General features: G+C 48.6%; 1 protein-coding gene across 4 annotated transcripts in view; it reads right to left on the bottom strand.

Moving 5' to 3' along the window:
- PIK3C3 (phosphatidylinositol 3-kinase catalytic subunit type 3) overlaps positions 1 to 17,469 on the bottom strand; it is a 365,653-nt gene that overhangs the window by 145,691 nt on the left and 202,493 nt on the right. For all 4 annotated transcript variants that reach the window (XM_063958224.1, XM_063958242.1, XM_063958250.1 and 1 more), the window contains 6 exons: positions 13,502 to 13,618; positions 11,120 to 11,251; positions 9,827 to 9,955; positions 6,264 to 6,333; positions 5,778 to 5,842; positions 5,117 to 5,201 (listed from right to left, as the gene is read on the bottom strand). In XM_063958224.1, coding sequence (XP_063814294.1) covers positions 5,117 to 5,201; positions 5,778 to 5,842; positions 6,264 to 6,333; positions 9,827 to 9,955; positions 11,120 to 11,251; positions 13,502 to 13,618 — 598 coding nt within the window. The remainder of the gene's footprint in view (positions 1 to 5,116; positions 5,202 to 5,777; positions 5,843 to 6,263; positions 6,334 to 9,826; positions 9,956 to 11,119; positions 11,252 to 13,501; positions 13,619 to 17,469) is intronic.

The raw sequence follows: 17,469 nt of genomic DNA, 5'->3' as shown, positions 1-17,469 counted from the left end.
AAACAGCAACAGCTGATTCAAACATCTTCACACAACAACAAAACTTGCAGAAAAGTCAAAGCACAGAGGCGGGCGCCCAATATCCCTTATGTACTCAGAGAAAAGGATTTACCGGTAGGTAATTAAAATCCTCTTTTCGCTATCACCCATAAGGGATACTGGGGCCACTTAGTACGATAGGGACGTCCCAAAGCTCCCAGAACGGGCGGGAACGTGCTGAGACGCCTGCAGTACCATACATCCGAATTGGACATCCTCTGTAGCCAGGGTATCAAACTTGTAGAACCGGACAAACGGTGTTTGTCTCCGACCAGGTAGCGGCCCAGCATAGTTGCATAGTTGCAAAGCGCTGCCCAGGTAAACCCACCGACCTAGTAGAGTGGACCTTGATAGACCTTGGAACAGGCAAGGCCGTCGAAGAGTAGGCCTGCTGAATTGTAAACCGAAGCCAATGAGCAATCGACTGCTTGGAAGCAGGACAACCCTTCTTTTGAGCATCATACAGCACAAAGTGGGAATTCGATTTTCGGACAGAAGCTGTCCTCCTGACATAGATCTTCAGGGCTCGCACCACATCAAAGGACTCAGGATTCGAGGAAGTGGCCAAAGCAGCCGGGACCACAATAGGCTGATTCAGGTGGAATGCAGAAACCACGTTCGGCAGGAACTGCTGGCGAGTCCTGAGCTCTGCCCTGTCCTCATGAAAGACCAAGTTGGGACTCTTGCAAGACAAAGCTCCAAGTTCCGAAACACAGGCCAATAGCATAACCGTCTTCCACGTAAGGTACTTGCCCTCTACCGACATCAACAGTTCAAACCAAGAGGTCTGTAGGAAGGTCAAAACCACGTTTAGATCCTAAGGTGCCGTGGGCGGCACAAAAGGAGGCTGGATGTGAAGGACACCCTGTAAGAACGTCTGGACTTCAGGTAAAGCAGCCAATTTCTTCTGGAAGAAAATGGACAAGGCCGAGATCTGCACCTTAATGGAGCCCAACCGTAGGCCCATGTCCACACCTGCTTGTAAGAAACGCAAAAAGCGCCCCAGGTTGAAATCCACAGTAGGAAACCTGCGGCCCTCACACCAGGAGACGCATCTTTTCCAGATATGATTATAATGCTTGGACGTGACAGCCTTCCTGGCTTGAATCATGGTTGTAATAACCTTGTCTGGAATACCCTTTTCTTCTAGAATGTTCCGCTCAACCGCCATGCCGCTAAACAAAGCCGCCGTAAGTCCGGGTAGACGAACGGCCCTTGCTGAAGAAGATTCCCCCGCAGTGGCAGAGGCCAGGGGTCTTCCACTGCCATGGCCAGTAGATCTGTGTACCAACCAAACTCTTCAAGGCCAATCGGGGCAATTAGAATTGCCTGAACACCCTGCCTTCTGATTCTTTTTAGAACCCTGAGGAGTAACGGGATCAGAGGAAACAGGTACACCAGCTGGTAAGCCCATGACATTGTCAGTGCGTCCACAGCCACCGCCTGAGGGTCCCTTGCCCTGGAGTGATAGCGCCGCAGCTTGTATTTGAGCCGAGAGCAGTTCAGACCGATCTGTGGACAGCCCCCCTGGTCTGTTATTAGTCGAAATACCTGCGGATGGAGTCCCCACTCTCCTTGGTGTAGGTCGTGACGACTTATGAAGTCCACCTCCCAGTTGTCCACTCCCGGAATGAATATGGCCGATACTGCCCTTGCATTCTTTTCTACCCAGAGGAGTATTTTGGATACCTCCCGCATTCAGGCCCTGCTCTTTGTCCCTCCCTCCCAATTGACGTATGCCATTGCCATGGCGTTGTCTGACTGAACCTGTATGGCTCGACCTTGAAGCAGGGGAGATGCCTGTAGCAGAGCATTGTAGATCGCTCTCAGCTCCAGGATGTTTATTGGGAGAATGCTTTGTAGCATGACCACCTGCCCTGGAACTGTGCCCCTTGGGTGACAGCTCCCCAACCTCGAAGACTCGCGTCTGTGGTTACGAGAATTCAATCCAGCATCCCGAAGCTCCGACCCTCCAAGAGGTTGGAGGACTGCAACCACCACAGGAGAGAAATTCTGGCATGTGGTGAGAGACGTATGACCTGGTGCATCTGTAGATGCGAACCGGACCATTTTCTCAGGAGATCCAGATGGAAAGTCCTAGCATGGAATCTTCCATACTGAATAGCCTCGTAGGAGGCCACCATCTTTCCCAACAGGCGTATGCAAAGATGTAATTAGACCCGGTTCGGCTTCAGTACCGTACGAAGCGTCCTTGCCATGTCCTCGGGAAGGAAGGCCTTCTGAGCTACCATGTCCAAGATCATCCCCAGGAACTGGAGCCTTTGAGATGGCTCAAGGTGTGATTTCAGTAAATTGAGAATCCATCCGTGATGTGACAGTAGTGCTGTCGTGCGGTTTATGCTGTCCAACAGTTGTTCCCGTGATCTCGCTTTTATCAAAAGATCATCCAGGTAAGGGACAATGGGGGTAATTCAGAGTTGATCGCAGCAGAAAATGTGTAAGCAGTTGGGCAAAACCATGGCCCTCATTCCGAGATGATCGGTCGCAAAGCGAATTTAGCAGAGTTACACACGCTAAGCCGCCGCCTACTGGGAGTGTATCTTAGCATCTTAAAATTGCGACCGATGTATTCGCAATATTGCGATCACAAACTACTTAGCAGTTTTAGAGTAGCTCCAGACTTACTCTGCCTGTGCGATCAGTTCAGTGCTTGTCGTTCCTGGTTTGACGTCACAAACACACCCAGCGTTCGCCCAACCACTCCCCCGTTTCTCCGGCCACTCCTGCGTTTTTTCCGGAAACGGTAGCGTTTTCAGCCACACGCCCATAAAACGCCGTGTTTCCGCCCAGTAACACCCATTTCCTGTCAATCGCATTACGATCGCCGGAGCGATGAAAAAGCCGTGAGTAAAAATACTTTCTTCATAGCAAAGATACTTGGCGCAGTCGCAGTGCGAATATTGCGCATGCGCACTAAGCGGAATTTCACTGCGATGCGATGAAAAATACCGAGCGAACGACTCGGAATGAGGGCCCATGTGCACTGCAGGTGTGGCAGATATAACATTTGCAGAGAGAGAGAGATTTGGGTGGGTTATTTTGTTTCTGTGCAGGATAAATACTGGCTGCTTTATTTTTACACTGCAATTTAGATTTCAGTTTGAACACACCCCACTCAAATCTAACTCTCTCTGCACATGTTATATCTGCCCCCACTGCAGTGCACATGGTTTTGCCCAACTGCTAACAAATTTGCTGCTGCAATCAACTCTGAATTAGGCCCAATGTCTACCCCCTGAATCCGGAGTTGAAACATCATTTCCACCATCACTTTGGTGAAAACTCTTGGAGCCGTGGATAGGCCGAAGGGCAGCGCCTGGAACTGATAGTGTTTGTCCAGCAGAGCAAACCTGAGGTAGGCTTGATGAGGCGGCCATATTGGAATATGGTGGTACGCATCCTTTATGTCCAGAGAGACTAAGAACTCCACCTCCTCCAGACCTGAGATCACTGATCTCAGAGACTCCATTTTGAACTGAAAAAACCCGCAGATATGGGTTTAACGATTTGAGGTACAAGATGGGCCTCACCGAAACGTCCGGTTTTGGTAGCACAAAAAGGCTGGAATAATATCCCTCACCCCTTTGTTGAATTGGCACTGGAACAACGACCTGATTCTGAACCAATTTTTTAATGGCCTCCTGTAATGTAAGGCGTAGTTCCTCGGACGCCGGTAAGCCGGACCTAAAAAACCTGTGAGGCGGAAAACTTCAAACTCCAGATTGTAGCCCTGGGAAACCAGGTCCTTTACCCAAGCATCCTGGCAGGAGCTTCTCCAAATGAGGCTGAAGAATCTCAGATGAGCTCCCACCAGGAGCGGAGGGACACTGTCATGCTGAGGACTTCGAGGAGACAGAGCTGACGCCCTGGTCCGGAGACCCTGTGGTGGCAGGTTTTCGTGACTAACCTTTGGAGCGTCTTGCCGCATTTGAGGCACCTGTGGCCTTTCCCTTATATCTGGCGGTCCGAAAGGACTCCAGGGAAGGTCCTGTGTAGGAGCGTCTAGCCGGCGGAGCCGCAGATGGGAGGTACGTGGATTTTCCAGCGGTAGCCTTCGAAATCCATGCGTCTAACTCACCTCCAAACAGCCAATCTCCGGTGAAAGGTAAAGCCTCTACACTCCTCCTTGACTCTGCAACCCACTGGTGAAGCCACAACGCCCTGCGTGCAGAAACCGCCATGGTAGAAGTACGAGCATTAATAATGCCTATGCTTTTTATTGTTTCACAGAGGAAACGATCAGATTCCTGGATATGTTGAATAAGCATAACCATATCTGCCAGGGATTTATCTCCGGTCAGGCCCTCCTGAAAGTTACCCCCCGCCCAGGTATGAATGGCGTGAGTCACCCAACAGCCTGCAATAACAGGTCTTTTGAAGGCTCCTACTGCAACAAAAATAGATTTCAAGGTGTTTTAAATTTTCCTGTCCGCAGGTTCCTTTAAGGCAGTAGCCCCGGAACTGGTAGCACTGTCTTTTTTGACAGCCGTGATACTGAAGCATCTACAAGAGGGGGAGTCTCCCAGCCCTTTCGCCCCTCTTGAGCCAACGGGAAAGCAGCAACCAATTTCTTTGTCACCTGGAATTTCTTGTCAGGAGAAACCCATGGCTCCCTGAAAAGATCATCCAATTCCTTCGAATCAGGAAAGGCGACCAGCACTTTTTTCTGTGCCGAGAAAAAAAAAAGGTTGCTGTACATCTGTCTCATTACCAGAAATATGCAAAACATCCCTTATAGCAAGTATTCCAGATCCTCCTCTTCCACCACCTCCGGAAGTGATCGTCACATGACCGGCGAGACCAGGAAGACACTTTATACTCAACCCGGTCACAACAACCTTTAGTAAACATTGTATTTTGGAATTTGCTGGTTCCATCGGTTTCTAAACCACCTCAACCCTGCCCAATGTCTTTTCCCTCAAAATAGATTGCATGCTCTGTGGTACAAGTATCCAATCTTTCCTATATTGTGGACTATTCTTTCTGTATCACGCACTGTCCAAGTTTTTATCAATCAACATTTTACAAAACACTCAAACTGTTATCTAACACTCACCACAACTTTTCACGTACGTGTCCATCACCTCGGCACTTATTCCATACGGCCCTTTGTCACTTGGGGAATATTTTCTAAAAAAGTTCTATAAACATAATTGAAAAAAATCAATATGTTAGTAAGAATAACAGTGATAGCAGAAACACATCCTAAGATCTATTACAGAATATTCAGTGTTAAGGTAAAGTTACATAAAAGTTTTACATTCGACCTATTCAATGCCCGTGACGTTTTTCCGACTGGTTGAAAAATCTGCACGGGTGAAAACCACGTGGATCGGCAAATTCGCCGCCGATCCACGTGTTTTGTCGAATTTGCGGGCGTTTTCGACAGTTTTTGGGTCCGTTTTCACCCATGCCGATTCGACAAAAAAAAGAAGAAAAAAAAGTAAAGGCATGGGCGAAAATGGATTCGACAACAGGTGAAAACGCCCGCTATTAAATACACTGATGTCAAATTAGTGCCGATTTTCCGACTGTTGGAAAATGCGGCACTAATTGAATATACCCCATAAGGTTACATAGAGTGCCCCTGGGCCGCCAGGGTGTACCTAGCAAGACAATGATTGAGAAGCACTGGTGTATGGGATAAGCCGGCGGTGCCAGACTCCGGAACACGGCGGTTCCTGCCCTCACCACTTCCTGGGACATAGAACTCTTACCTGGATACTTCCTTCTGTGGCAAGAACTTCTGCAACAGGCACAGACTGGATAAACTGCATGAATCCTGTAAGGCAAATTGTACGTTTCGGTGAATATACACAAACTGATGGCAGCTCTATTTATAATGAAACAACTAGAGCACCGCAGTCAGTGAAAGTCCCGTCAGCTTCATCTACCTGCTTTATAGCAGACCGACGCCAGGGAACAAACATTTAGCTTTGTGCTGTTTTTGTTGAAATTTCCATTATAAAAACATGAACGGTAAATACTGTTCTTAGTCCAACAAAGGGACTGATACACTGTCCTCATAAATAGCACATCAGTGACAACGCCAGTGCCGCGCCTATTTATAGAGAAAGGCCTGGCACAATGGAAGAGTTGGAGATTAATAATGCGCTGGGCACGGGAAGCTGCTAATTACATAGGCAGTAATCGCCCTACGTAAAGACGGGGCATGCATGGAGGGGAACCCCTACAGTATTTACCATGTTTTGTGCTCGTCGCCAAAACCTTGTAAGGTGTTAACTTCAGATCCAGATTTTCTTTTCTTAACAGCTGTAAAATAAAGAGTGGTGGTCATTTGTGTCACTTATGTGTGGTCAGTGGCCGACAATTACTGACTGAGAATATACAGGAACAAAAGAGATAAACTGAACGCCAACTATGTACTGCAAGGAAGCCAAAACTATGTACCAGTGACATCATGGAGACAGGAGGTACAGTGACATCATGGAGGTAGGAGGGACAGTGACATCATGGAGATAGGAGGTACAGTGACATCATGGAGATAGGAGGTACAGTGACATCATGGAGATAGGAGGTACAGTGACATCATGGAGGTAGGAGGTACAGTGACATCATGGAGATAGGAGGTACAGTGACATCATGGAGATAGGAGGTACAGTGACATCATGGAGATAGGAGGTACAGTGACATCATGGAGATAGGAGGTACAGTGACATCATGGGGGTAGGAGGTACAGTGACATCATGGAGATAGGAGGTACAATGACATCATGGAGATAGGAGGTACAGTGACATCATGGAGGTAGGAGGTACAGTGACATCATGGAGGTAGGAGGTACAGTGACATCATGGAGATAGGAGGTACAGTGACATCATGGAGATAGGAGGTACAGTGACATCATGGAGATAGGGTACAGTGACATCATGGGGGGTTGAAGGTAGAAGAACATTATGGAGGTTGGTTGGCGATAAAGTTTCTTTACAGAAGTAGAAGGTACAATAATGTTACAGTGACAGCATGGAGGCAGGAGGAACAATGACGTCACAGAAGTAGAAGGTACAGTGACAACTATAGGGGGTGTAGTGACATAGTGGAGGTAGGAGGCACAATAACGTTACAGAAGTAGAAGGTACAATAATGTTACAGTGACAGCATGGAGGTAGGAGGTACAATGATGTTACAGAAGTAGATGGTACAGTGATAACTACAGGGGGTGTAGTGACATAGTGGAGATAGGAGGTACAATGATGTTACAGAAGTAGATGTTACAGTGATAACTATAGGGGGTGTAGTGACATAGTGGAGGTAGGAGGTACAATGATGTTACAGAAGTAGACGGTACAATGATAACTATAGGGGGTGTAGTGACATAGTGGAGGTAGGAGGTACAATGATGTTACAGAAGTAGATGGTACAGTGATAACTATAGTGGGTGTAGTGACATAGTGGAGGTAGGAGGTACAATGACGTTACAGAAGCAGACGGTACAGTGAGAACTATAGGGGGTGTAGTGACATAGTGGAGGTAGGAGGTACAATGATGTTACAGAAGTAGACGGTACAGTGATAACTATAGGGGGTGTAGTGACATAGTGGAGGTAGGAGGTACAATGACGTTACAGAAGTAGATGATACAGTGATAACTATAGGGGGTGTAGTGACATAGTGGAGGTAGGAGGTACAATGACGTTACAGAAGTAGATGATACAGTGATAACTATAGGGGGTGTAGTGACATAGTGGAGGTAGGAGGTACAATGACGTTACAGAAGTAGATGATACAGTGATAACTATAGGGGGTGTAGTGACATAGTGGAGATAGGAGGTACAATGATGTTACAGAAGTAGACGATACAGTGATAACTATAGGGGGTGTAGTGACATAGTGGAGGTAGGAGGTACAATGACGTTACAGAAGTAGACGGTACAATAATGTTACAGTGACAGCATGTAGGTAGGAGGTACAATGACGTTACAGAAGTAGAAGGTACAATAATGTTACAGTGACAGCATGGAGGTAGGAGGTACAATGATGTTACAGAAGTAGATGGTACAGTGATAACTATAGGGGGTGTAGTGACATAGTGGAGGTAGGAGGTACAATGATGTTACAGAAGTAGACGATACAGTGATAACTACAGGGGGTGTAGTGACATAGTGGAGGTAGGAGGTACAATGACGTTACAGAAGTAGACGGTACAGTGATAACTATAGGGGGTGTAGTGACATAGTGGAGGTAGGAGGTACAATGACGTTACAGAAGTAGACGATACAGTGATAACTATAGGGGGTGTAGTGACATAGTGGAGATAGGAGGTACAATGATGTTACAGAAGTAGACGATACAGTGATAACTATAGGGGGTGTAGTGACATAGTGGAGGTAGGAGGTACAATGACGTTACAGAAGTAGACGATACAGTGATAACTATAGGGGGTGTAGTGACATAGTGGAGGTATGAGGTACAATGACGTTACAGAAGTAGACGATACAGTGATAACTATAGGGGGTGTAGTGACATAGTGGAGGTAGGAGGTACAATGACGTTACAGAAGTAGACGATACAGTGATAACTATAGGGGGTGTAGTGACATAGTGGAGGTAGGAGGTACAATGACGTTACAGAAGTAGATGATACAGTGATAACTATAGGGGGTGTAGTGACATAGTGGAGGTAGGAGGTACAATGACGTTACAGAAGTAGATGATACAGTGATAACTATAGGGGGTGTAGTGACATAGTGGAGGTAGGAGGTACAATGATGTTACAGAAGTAGATGATACAGTGATAACTATAGGGGGTGTAGTGACATAGTGGAGGTAGGAGGTACAATGACGTTACAGAAGTAGAAGGTACAATAATGTTACAGTGACAGCATGGAGGTAGGAGGTACAATGATGTTACAGAAGTAGACGATACAGTGATAAGTATAGGGGGTGTAGTGACATAGTGGAGGTAGGAGGTACAATGATGTTACAGAAGTAGACGGTACAGTGATAACTATAGGGGGTGTAGTGACATAGTGGAGGTAGGAGGTACAATGATGTTACAGAAGTAGACGATACAGTGATAACTATAGGGGGTGTAGTGACATAGTGGAGGTAGGAGGTACAATGACGTTGCAGAAGTAGAAGGTAGGAGATACAGTGACAACATGGAGGTAGGAGGTACAGTCTAATGTTGTTTGTTCCTAGTGAACAGGAATGCTGAATTATTGTGACCGTTTCTTCACCCCACAGAAATAAATATCCCCTGTGTGTGTAAGGGACGGGAACTCTCTCCAATAAAAGGAATGATGTAGTGCGGCCCCGGCCATGATTTACACCTATAATGTAATAGTAAACGTTGCACTCTGACCTTGCGCAGTGATACACATACATCACGCAGCACTGACAGAGCACACAGCAGGTTTGTGCAGGGAATTAGTCAGTAAGTGAAATTAACTAATTGATTGTCTGCCGTTTGATGTAGTATAGTAATTAAAAACAAATCTGTTAATGGCACATAAAGAGCAGTAACCTCAATCTTCCTGGTGTTTATGTGTCCACAACACACGCAGGTATAGACAGGTCGGCTCCATCATGTGTCGGCCATAACTGTGCGACAGCAGACTCTGGCCAGGGAGGCTGAGCATTATATCACCCTCAGGTGTTATACAGTGAGATTATCTGTATGTATTATAAGGTCAGTAATGAAGCACAAACATTCCATAAACACAAATCACGGAGTAATAGGTATAGCTGTGAAGTGACGTTTCCATGTCGGCTGCATGTACAACACACAAGAAATGTTCCCTCGCTTACCTTGTCCATCAGTGAGATAATCTGCAGAATGAGCTGGTCCTGCCGCAGGTCATCCCCATTTTTGAATATTACCGGGTATTTTCCTCCGTCTTCCGTTTTGAAGTACAACTTTGCTGGCATGAGGGCGCTCTGCCGGCGAGAAACGCGAGGGTTACAAGGCTAAGAACGCGCATGTACGGCCTGGGCTGTACTTACACCTTATACTACTAAATCCTGAACTGGAGATTGTGCTCACAGCATGGAATGATACCAGTAGCCCCGGTCACTATAGTGTACTGAGAAACGTAGCGCTAACACCAATCACACAAGAGATGCTGCACTATGAACATCAATGGTCACACGGATCCAAACCGTATCCGATCAACACATGACATTCAGCCAATCAGAGTTCAGGCCGAACGCGATAAAGGTTTTGTAGGGTCCCTTGCCAATAAAACAGCCAATAAAATATGCTGGCAATGGGCCAAATTCAGACCTGATCGCTAGCAGGCGATTTTTGCACTGCTGCGATCAGATAGTCGCTGCCCATAGGGGAGTGTATTTTCGCTTTGCAAGTGTGCGAACGCATGTGTAGCAGAGCTGTACACACAGATCTTGTGCAGTCTCTGTGTAGCCCAGGACTTACTCAGCCGCTGCGATCACTTCAGCCTGTTCGGGGCCGGAATTGACGTCAGGAACCCTCCCTGCAAATGCATGGACATGCCTGCGTTTTCTCAGGCACTCCCCAGAAAACGGTCAGTTGACACCCACAAACGCCCTCTTCCTGTCAATCTCCTTGCGGTCGCCCGTGCAAACGGATCCGTCGCACAAACCCATCGCTGAGCGGCGATCCGCTTTGTACCCGGTGCATACGCATGCACAGTTTGGATCTGATCGCCCACTGTGCGAAAACGCAGCCTAGCGATCAGGTCTGAATTACCCCCCATGTTACAAGTATAAATGTGTAAATACCCCCAGCTCACATTATGCCACACAGAAGCCCTAGTTCACATTAAGCCACAGTGCCTCCCACACTGGTTGTGTTGCTTTGTGCGCCTCCCCTCCCCGAACACTCCCACGTAACGGGAAGAGAGGCCTACTGTATAGATCTAGGGTTCTGGATACTCAGGAGGTGGCAGTTACAGAAAACTCCCAGCAAACGGTGGGTTCCTGCTTCAGCCTATGTAAGGGTATAGATCAGGGGTGGGCAATGAGCAGCCCCCCAGCTCTGGTATAGACACACACAGAATATACAAGCAATAGACCATCTCATTACTGAGAATAACGTCACCCGGAAATGACTGAAGACTTTACCTTGAAGAGTGTGGCCTTCTCAGGGATGATGCCTCTGATCTTCACCTGCGGTTCCAGTGGCAGCGGGATAGGCTCAATCTCAGACAGGTTCATCTTCTCATTGTCTGCCAACAAGGCCTGAAGCCGCTCGTTCTGGGGACAGCAGGGCGTAATAGGGTGTGATTACCGCTTACATCCAGCGCACATCCAATAGACGTCGACTGTCACTAAAACAAGTCCCTTCTTCCCGTTACATATCCCAAACCATGGACAGAACGCCAGACAACCATGACTGGTCCTCCCCTCCAGCTGCTCCCTAATTACAGCAGCTGGTCCCTTCCGTGTGCTATTAATATTCTATATAAACCGTAGTTTACAGTACGTTGTAGGAGCTTAACACAAAATACCCCCAAACCGTTGTCTAGAACGCTTCACAAACACCACCCAAATGTATGTATTACGATTTATAGTTGAACTATAGTTACAATCAGAATAGTATAGGAATATATACTGCCATACTGCACAGAAATGAGAGCGATTTATTACTATATGCTCTGATAGGAAAGTTGGATACAATACGAGGAGAACAACCAAAGTTTGCTTTGATTTATATTCCGTGTCATGCGACAGTGAGTACAAACACGGAGACCGGTCTGATGCGCCAGTGACAGAAAATCCTTTGGTCTCGGAGTGGCTGCTTACTCTTCCTATACCCCAGAATAATCTCACAGCATTAAGGGGGCTGATTCTAAATCAGACAACTATTTTGCTGCAGTCGTTGCTGCACGTTGCCGTCCGTCCTTGGTGTGTCTGAATGTGCACGGACTGTGACGCCCACTGGCAGTGCCCCTAGATGCTGAATGCCCCGTCAGTACCACCAGCCCCGTAGCAGGTGCAGTGTCTCCGCCTGAGTGTGGCCTCCAGCGTGAGTGGCTGAGCGGCTTTGCATGAAACCGCTTTAAGCCATATTCTTAAGACACTCCTATCCGCACGTCTTCTCATCCACTACCGTTCAATTCCCGCCATGGCCCTACCTGTGTGGAGTTTGCATATTCTCACCATGCTTGTGTGGCTTCCCAAAAACATACATTAGGTTAACGACAAAAAATAACCCTAGTGTGAGTGCATACATGTGTTTAGGGCAGACTAGATGTTTCTATGTAATGTGCTACAGATGGAGCCATCTTTATCTTGGCCTTTAATAGGATTAGGGAGGCCAATCCCGGGATCGGGATCGGCGGGATCCCGGGATTTTGGCCTAAAAATGCCGGGATTTGAATCCCGGGATTGGAGCATCCAATCCCGGGATACACGGGATTACACTGCGCATGCGCGGGAGGGTGGGTGTGTAAGTAATACTACTTACAATTAGGCGGGCGGCAGCCATAGACAAACGCTGAACGCGGCGGCACTTCAAATGTGGCGCCGGCCGCCAACCAATCAGAGCTGGCTGACCTGCAGCCAATCAGGGAAGCTGCAGGAGCGACTGCTGCGGCCGCTTCCCTGATTGGCTGCCGGTCCGCCAGCTCTGGTGGCTGGCGGCCGGCGCTTCATTTGAAATGCCGCCACGTTCAGTGTGCCCATGGCTGCCACCCACCTAATAGTAAGTGGTATTACTTATATCCACCCTCCCTCCGTGCAGTGCCAACAGCCTCCCTCCGGTGCCGCTACCAACCCTCCCCGCTACCTACACCCTCCCGCACCGCTAACTACACCCTCCCGCACCATTACCTATATCCTCCCGCACCGCTACCTACACCCTCCCGCCCAGCTACCTACACCCTCCCGCACCGCTACCTACACTCTCCCGCCCAGCTACCTACACCCTCCCGCCCAGCTACCTACACCCTCCCGCACCGCTACCTACACCCTCCCGCCCAGCTACCTACACCCTCCCGCACCGCTACCTACACCCTCCCGCCCAGCTACCTACACCCTCCGGCACCACTACCTACACCCTCCCTGCCTTCCGCGCCGCTACCTATACCCTCCCGCACCACCACCTACCCTCCAGTGCTGCTCCCTACACCCTTCTTCACTGATCCCTACTGCAATCCCGGGATCCCGGGATTGAGTGTTTTTCAATCCCGAATCCCGGGATTGAAAAAACGGCCCGGGATTGGCCTCCCTAAATAGGATTATTGAGCCAGGACAGTCGGATTTAATTCCCTGCTGTAATGACTTAATCCCCTGATGTATTGTTCTCTCTGTATTGTATTGCAGCTGAGAACAATAGATGAAAGGTTTATGCTAATACAAATTGGTGCACCTAGGTTCAGCAGAGAAGGCTAGATAAGCGTGGCTCCATCTGCATATGAAGGAGAACACGGTTATAGACCACAGACAGAGGCGGGGAAGTGAGAATAACCGGAGACTAATGCTGGATGGATGGAGGGCGCTCACCTTCTTTTTGCGGTTGCCACTTTCGCGCTGCACGGCTTTCATCAGATGGACCAGACGGTCTACGAAGGTCTGCTGCGTGGCCAGCAGCGAGCGCATCACCCGCACCGACTTGTCGCCCTGCAGTAGGAGATGGAAAGGAGAGATTGGCTCTTCTGTAAGATAACGCGGGATCTGCTGCCTTTATGTGTTTCCACACTGAGACCCGACACTCACTTGTTATAAACTACTACAGGATACTATCAGCTAGCTGTAACTAACTGTCCCCGCAACATCACCCCTGCTGTATGCGCACCCCCACAGTGTCAGGGATAACGCTATGTCCTTTCCCTGCCTGTTCCCAGTATTGGGATGCGGTTACAATCCTGATGGTTGGGATCCCGTCACACAAGATAAAGGCGCCAGAATCCCGACACACGAAGGAACGCTGATGCCAGAATCCCGAAAGGGGACAGGACACAGACGCCAGGATCCCGATCACAGAGACAGCGGGCGGGTAAGTACTACGCCATGGATAGTGTGTGTGTGTGTGTGTGCGTGTTAAGCTTAGGCAACCCCAGGAGACTTAAGGTTAGTGTGCAGGGGTTGCAGGGTTAGGTACCACTGGGGGGTTGGTCTGCGGGGGGGGGGGGGGGGGGGGGGAGGGGGAGACAGTTAGGGTGTGAGTAGGGGGGTGCAGGTGTAGGGGCTGGCCACCTGGGGGTGTATAGGCTTAGGCTGCTGGGAAGGAGACTTAGGGATAGGCACATAATACAGAGGGGGTTAAGGGGGGGGGGGGGGGGTCGGTTAGACTACCTACCGCCCCTTGTTGGGATATCGAGTGACGAGATGCCGCTGTTGATCTCCTGACCGCCGGCATCCAGACAGCCGCCATTTCATACCCAACCCCCCCTGTATTCTGTACAAAAGGTAAGCCCCTCCCACTACCAGCATGACATTATTGGGTATTAAAGGTGCAACGTGATTGGTTATGATGTATTAACAGATGTGGCTGCTCCTCCATCCCCTGCCTCATGTCTTAACATCTCTGCTTTGCTTACATCCTGCGATCAGGCTTCCTCCCGCTTGCTTGCACCTCATGTCATCTGTCTGTCCCACTAGATTGTTAGCTCCTCAGAGCTCCTCAGAGCAGGGCCCTCTTCTCCTCACATTTCACTCGCAGCTCTCTCCTACTCAGCGTCCATCTTTACCACTTTTTCTCGTGCTGGTAAAGGCTCATCTCCATCTATGGCCGCCAGCCCCAAGTAGTACGATGATCACTCCCTCGCTATTTACATCTTAGCTGTATTATGTATGAGAATTGTGGTGCTCTTTGTTACCTGTACTCTATTTCTGTGAATTATAGACTGTAATGCTAAGTTTTGTCTCCCTGTACTGTACTTTGTATGGCGCTGCAAAACACTTGTGGCGCCCTATAAATAAAATGTAATAATAATAATAAGATTTTACTTACCGATAAATCTATTTCTCGGAGTCCGTAGTGGATGCTGGGGTTCCTGAAAGGACCATGGGGAATAGCGGCTCCGCAGGAGACAGGGCACAAAAAGTAAAGCTTTTTCAGATCAGGTGGTGTGCACTGGCTCCTCCCCCTATGACCCTCCTCCAGACTCCAGTTAGGTACTGTGCCCGGACGAGCGTACACAATAAGGGAGGATTTTGAATCCCGGGTAAGACTCATACCAGCCACACCAATCACACCGTACAACCTGTGATCTAAACCCAGTTAACAGTATGATAACAGCGGAGCCTCTGAAAGATGGCTTCCTTCAACAATAACCCGAATTAGTTAACAATAACGATGTACAATTTATGCAGATAATCCGCACTTGGGATGGGCGCCCAGCATCCACTACGGACTCCGAGAAATAGATTTATCGGTAAGTAAAATCTTATTTTCTCTATCGTCCTAGTGGATGCTGGGGTTCCTGAAAGGACCATGGGGATTATACCAAAGCTCCCAAACGGGCGGGAGAGTGCGGATGACTCTGCAGCACCGAATGAGAGAACTCCAGGTCCTCCTTAGCCAGAGTATCAAATTTGTAAAATTTTACAAACGTGTTCTCCCCTGACCACGTAGCTGCTCGGCAAAGTTGTAATGCCGAGACCCCTCGGGCAGCCGCCCAAGATGAGCCCACCTTCCTTGTGGAGTGGGCCTTTACAGATTTAGGCTGTGGCAGGCCTGCCACAGAATGTGCAAGTTGGATTGTGCTACAGATCCAACGAGCAATCGTCTGCTTAGACGCAGGAGCACCCATCTTGTTGGGTGCATACAATATAAACAACGAGTCAGATTTTCTGACTCCAGCTGTCCTTGCAATATATATTTTTAATGCTCTGACAACGTCCAGTAACTTGGAGTCCTCCAAGTCACTTGTAGCCGCAGGCACTACAATAGGCTGGTTCAGATGAAATGCTGACACCACCTTAGGGAGAAAATGCGGACGAGTCCGCAGTTCTGCCCTGTCCGAATGGAAAATCAGATATGGGCTTTTGTAAGATAAAGCTGCCAATTCTGACACTCTCCTGGCAGAAGCCAGGGCTAGAAGCATGGTCACTTTCCAAGTGAGATATTTCAAATCCACCTTATTTAGTGGTTCAAACCAATGAGATTTTAGAAAATCCAAAACCACATTGAGATCCCACGGTGCCACTGGAGGCACCACAGGGGGCTGTATATGCAGCACTCCCTTAACAAAGGTCTGGACTTCAGGGACTGAAGCCAATTCTTTTTGAAAGAAAATCGACAGGGCCGAAATTTGAACCTTAATAGATCCCAATTTGAGACCCATAGACAATCCTGATTGCAGGAAATGTAGGAATCGACCCAGTTGAAATTCCTCCGTCGGAGCACTCCGATCTTCGCACCACGCAACATATTTTCGCCAAATTCGGTGATAATGTTGCACGGTTACTTCCTTCCTTGCTTTAATCAAAGTAGGAATGACTTCTTCCGGCATGCCTTTTTCCTTTAGGATCCGGCGTTCAACCGCCATGCCGTCAAACGCAGCCGCGGTAAGTCTTGAAACAGACAGGGACCCTGCTGAAGCAAGTCCCTCCTTAGAGGTAGAGGCCACGGATCTTCCGTGATCATCTCTTGAAGTTCCGGGTACCAAGTCCTTCTTGGCCAATCCGGAACCACTAGTATCGTTCTTACGCCTCTTTGCCGTATAATTCTCAATACTTTTGGTATGAGAGGCAGAGGAGGAAACACATACACCGACTGGTACACCCAAGGCGTTACCAGCGCGTCCACAGCTATTGCCTGCGGATCTCTTGACCTGGCGCAATACCTGTCCAGTTTTTTGTTGAGGCGAGACGCCATCATGTCCACCATTGGTCTTTCCCAACGGGTTACCAGCATGTGGAAGACTTCTGGATGAAGTCCCCACTCTCCCGGGTGAAGATCGTGTCTGCTGAGGAAGTCTGCTTCCCAGTTGTCCACTCCCGGGATGAACACTGCTGACAGTGCTATCACATGATTCTCTGCCCAGCGAAGAATCCTTGCAGCTTCTGCCATTGCACTCCTGCTTCTTGTGCCGCCCTGTCTGTTCACATGGGCGACTGCCGTGATGTTGTCCGACTGGATCAACACCGGTTTTCCCTGAAGCAGAGGTTCTGCCTGGCTTAGAGCATTGTATATTGCTCTTAGTTCCAGAATGTTTATGTGAAGAGACGTTTCCAGGCTTGTCCATACTCCCTGGAAGTTTCTTCCTTGTGTGACTGCTCCCCAGCCTCTCAGGCTGGCGTCCGTGGTCACCAGGATCCAATCCTGTATGCCGAATCTGCGGCCCTCCAATAGATGAGGACTCTGCAACCACCACAGAAGAGACACCCTTGTCCTTGGAGACAGGGTTATCCGTAGGTGCATCTGAAGATGCGACCCTGACCATTTGTCCAACAGATCCCTTTGGAAAATTCTTGCGTGGAATCTGCCGAATGGAATTGCTTCGTAAGAAGCCACCATTTTTCCC

The sequence above is a fragment of the Pseudophryne corroboree genome, chromosome 1, assembly GCF_028390025.1.
Source record: "Pseudophryne corroboree isolate aPseCor3 chromosome 1, aPseCor3.hap2, whole genome shotgun sequence".
Classification (NCBI taxonomy): Eukaryota; Metazoa; Chordata; class Amphibia; order Anura; family Myobatrachidae; genus Pseudophryne; species Pseudophryne corroboree.
This window is presented reverse-complemented; position numbering and strand designations above follow the sequence as displayed.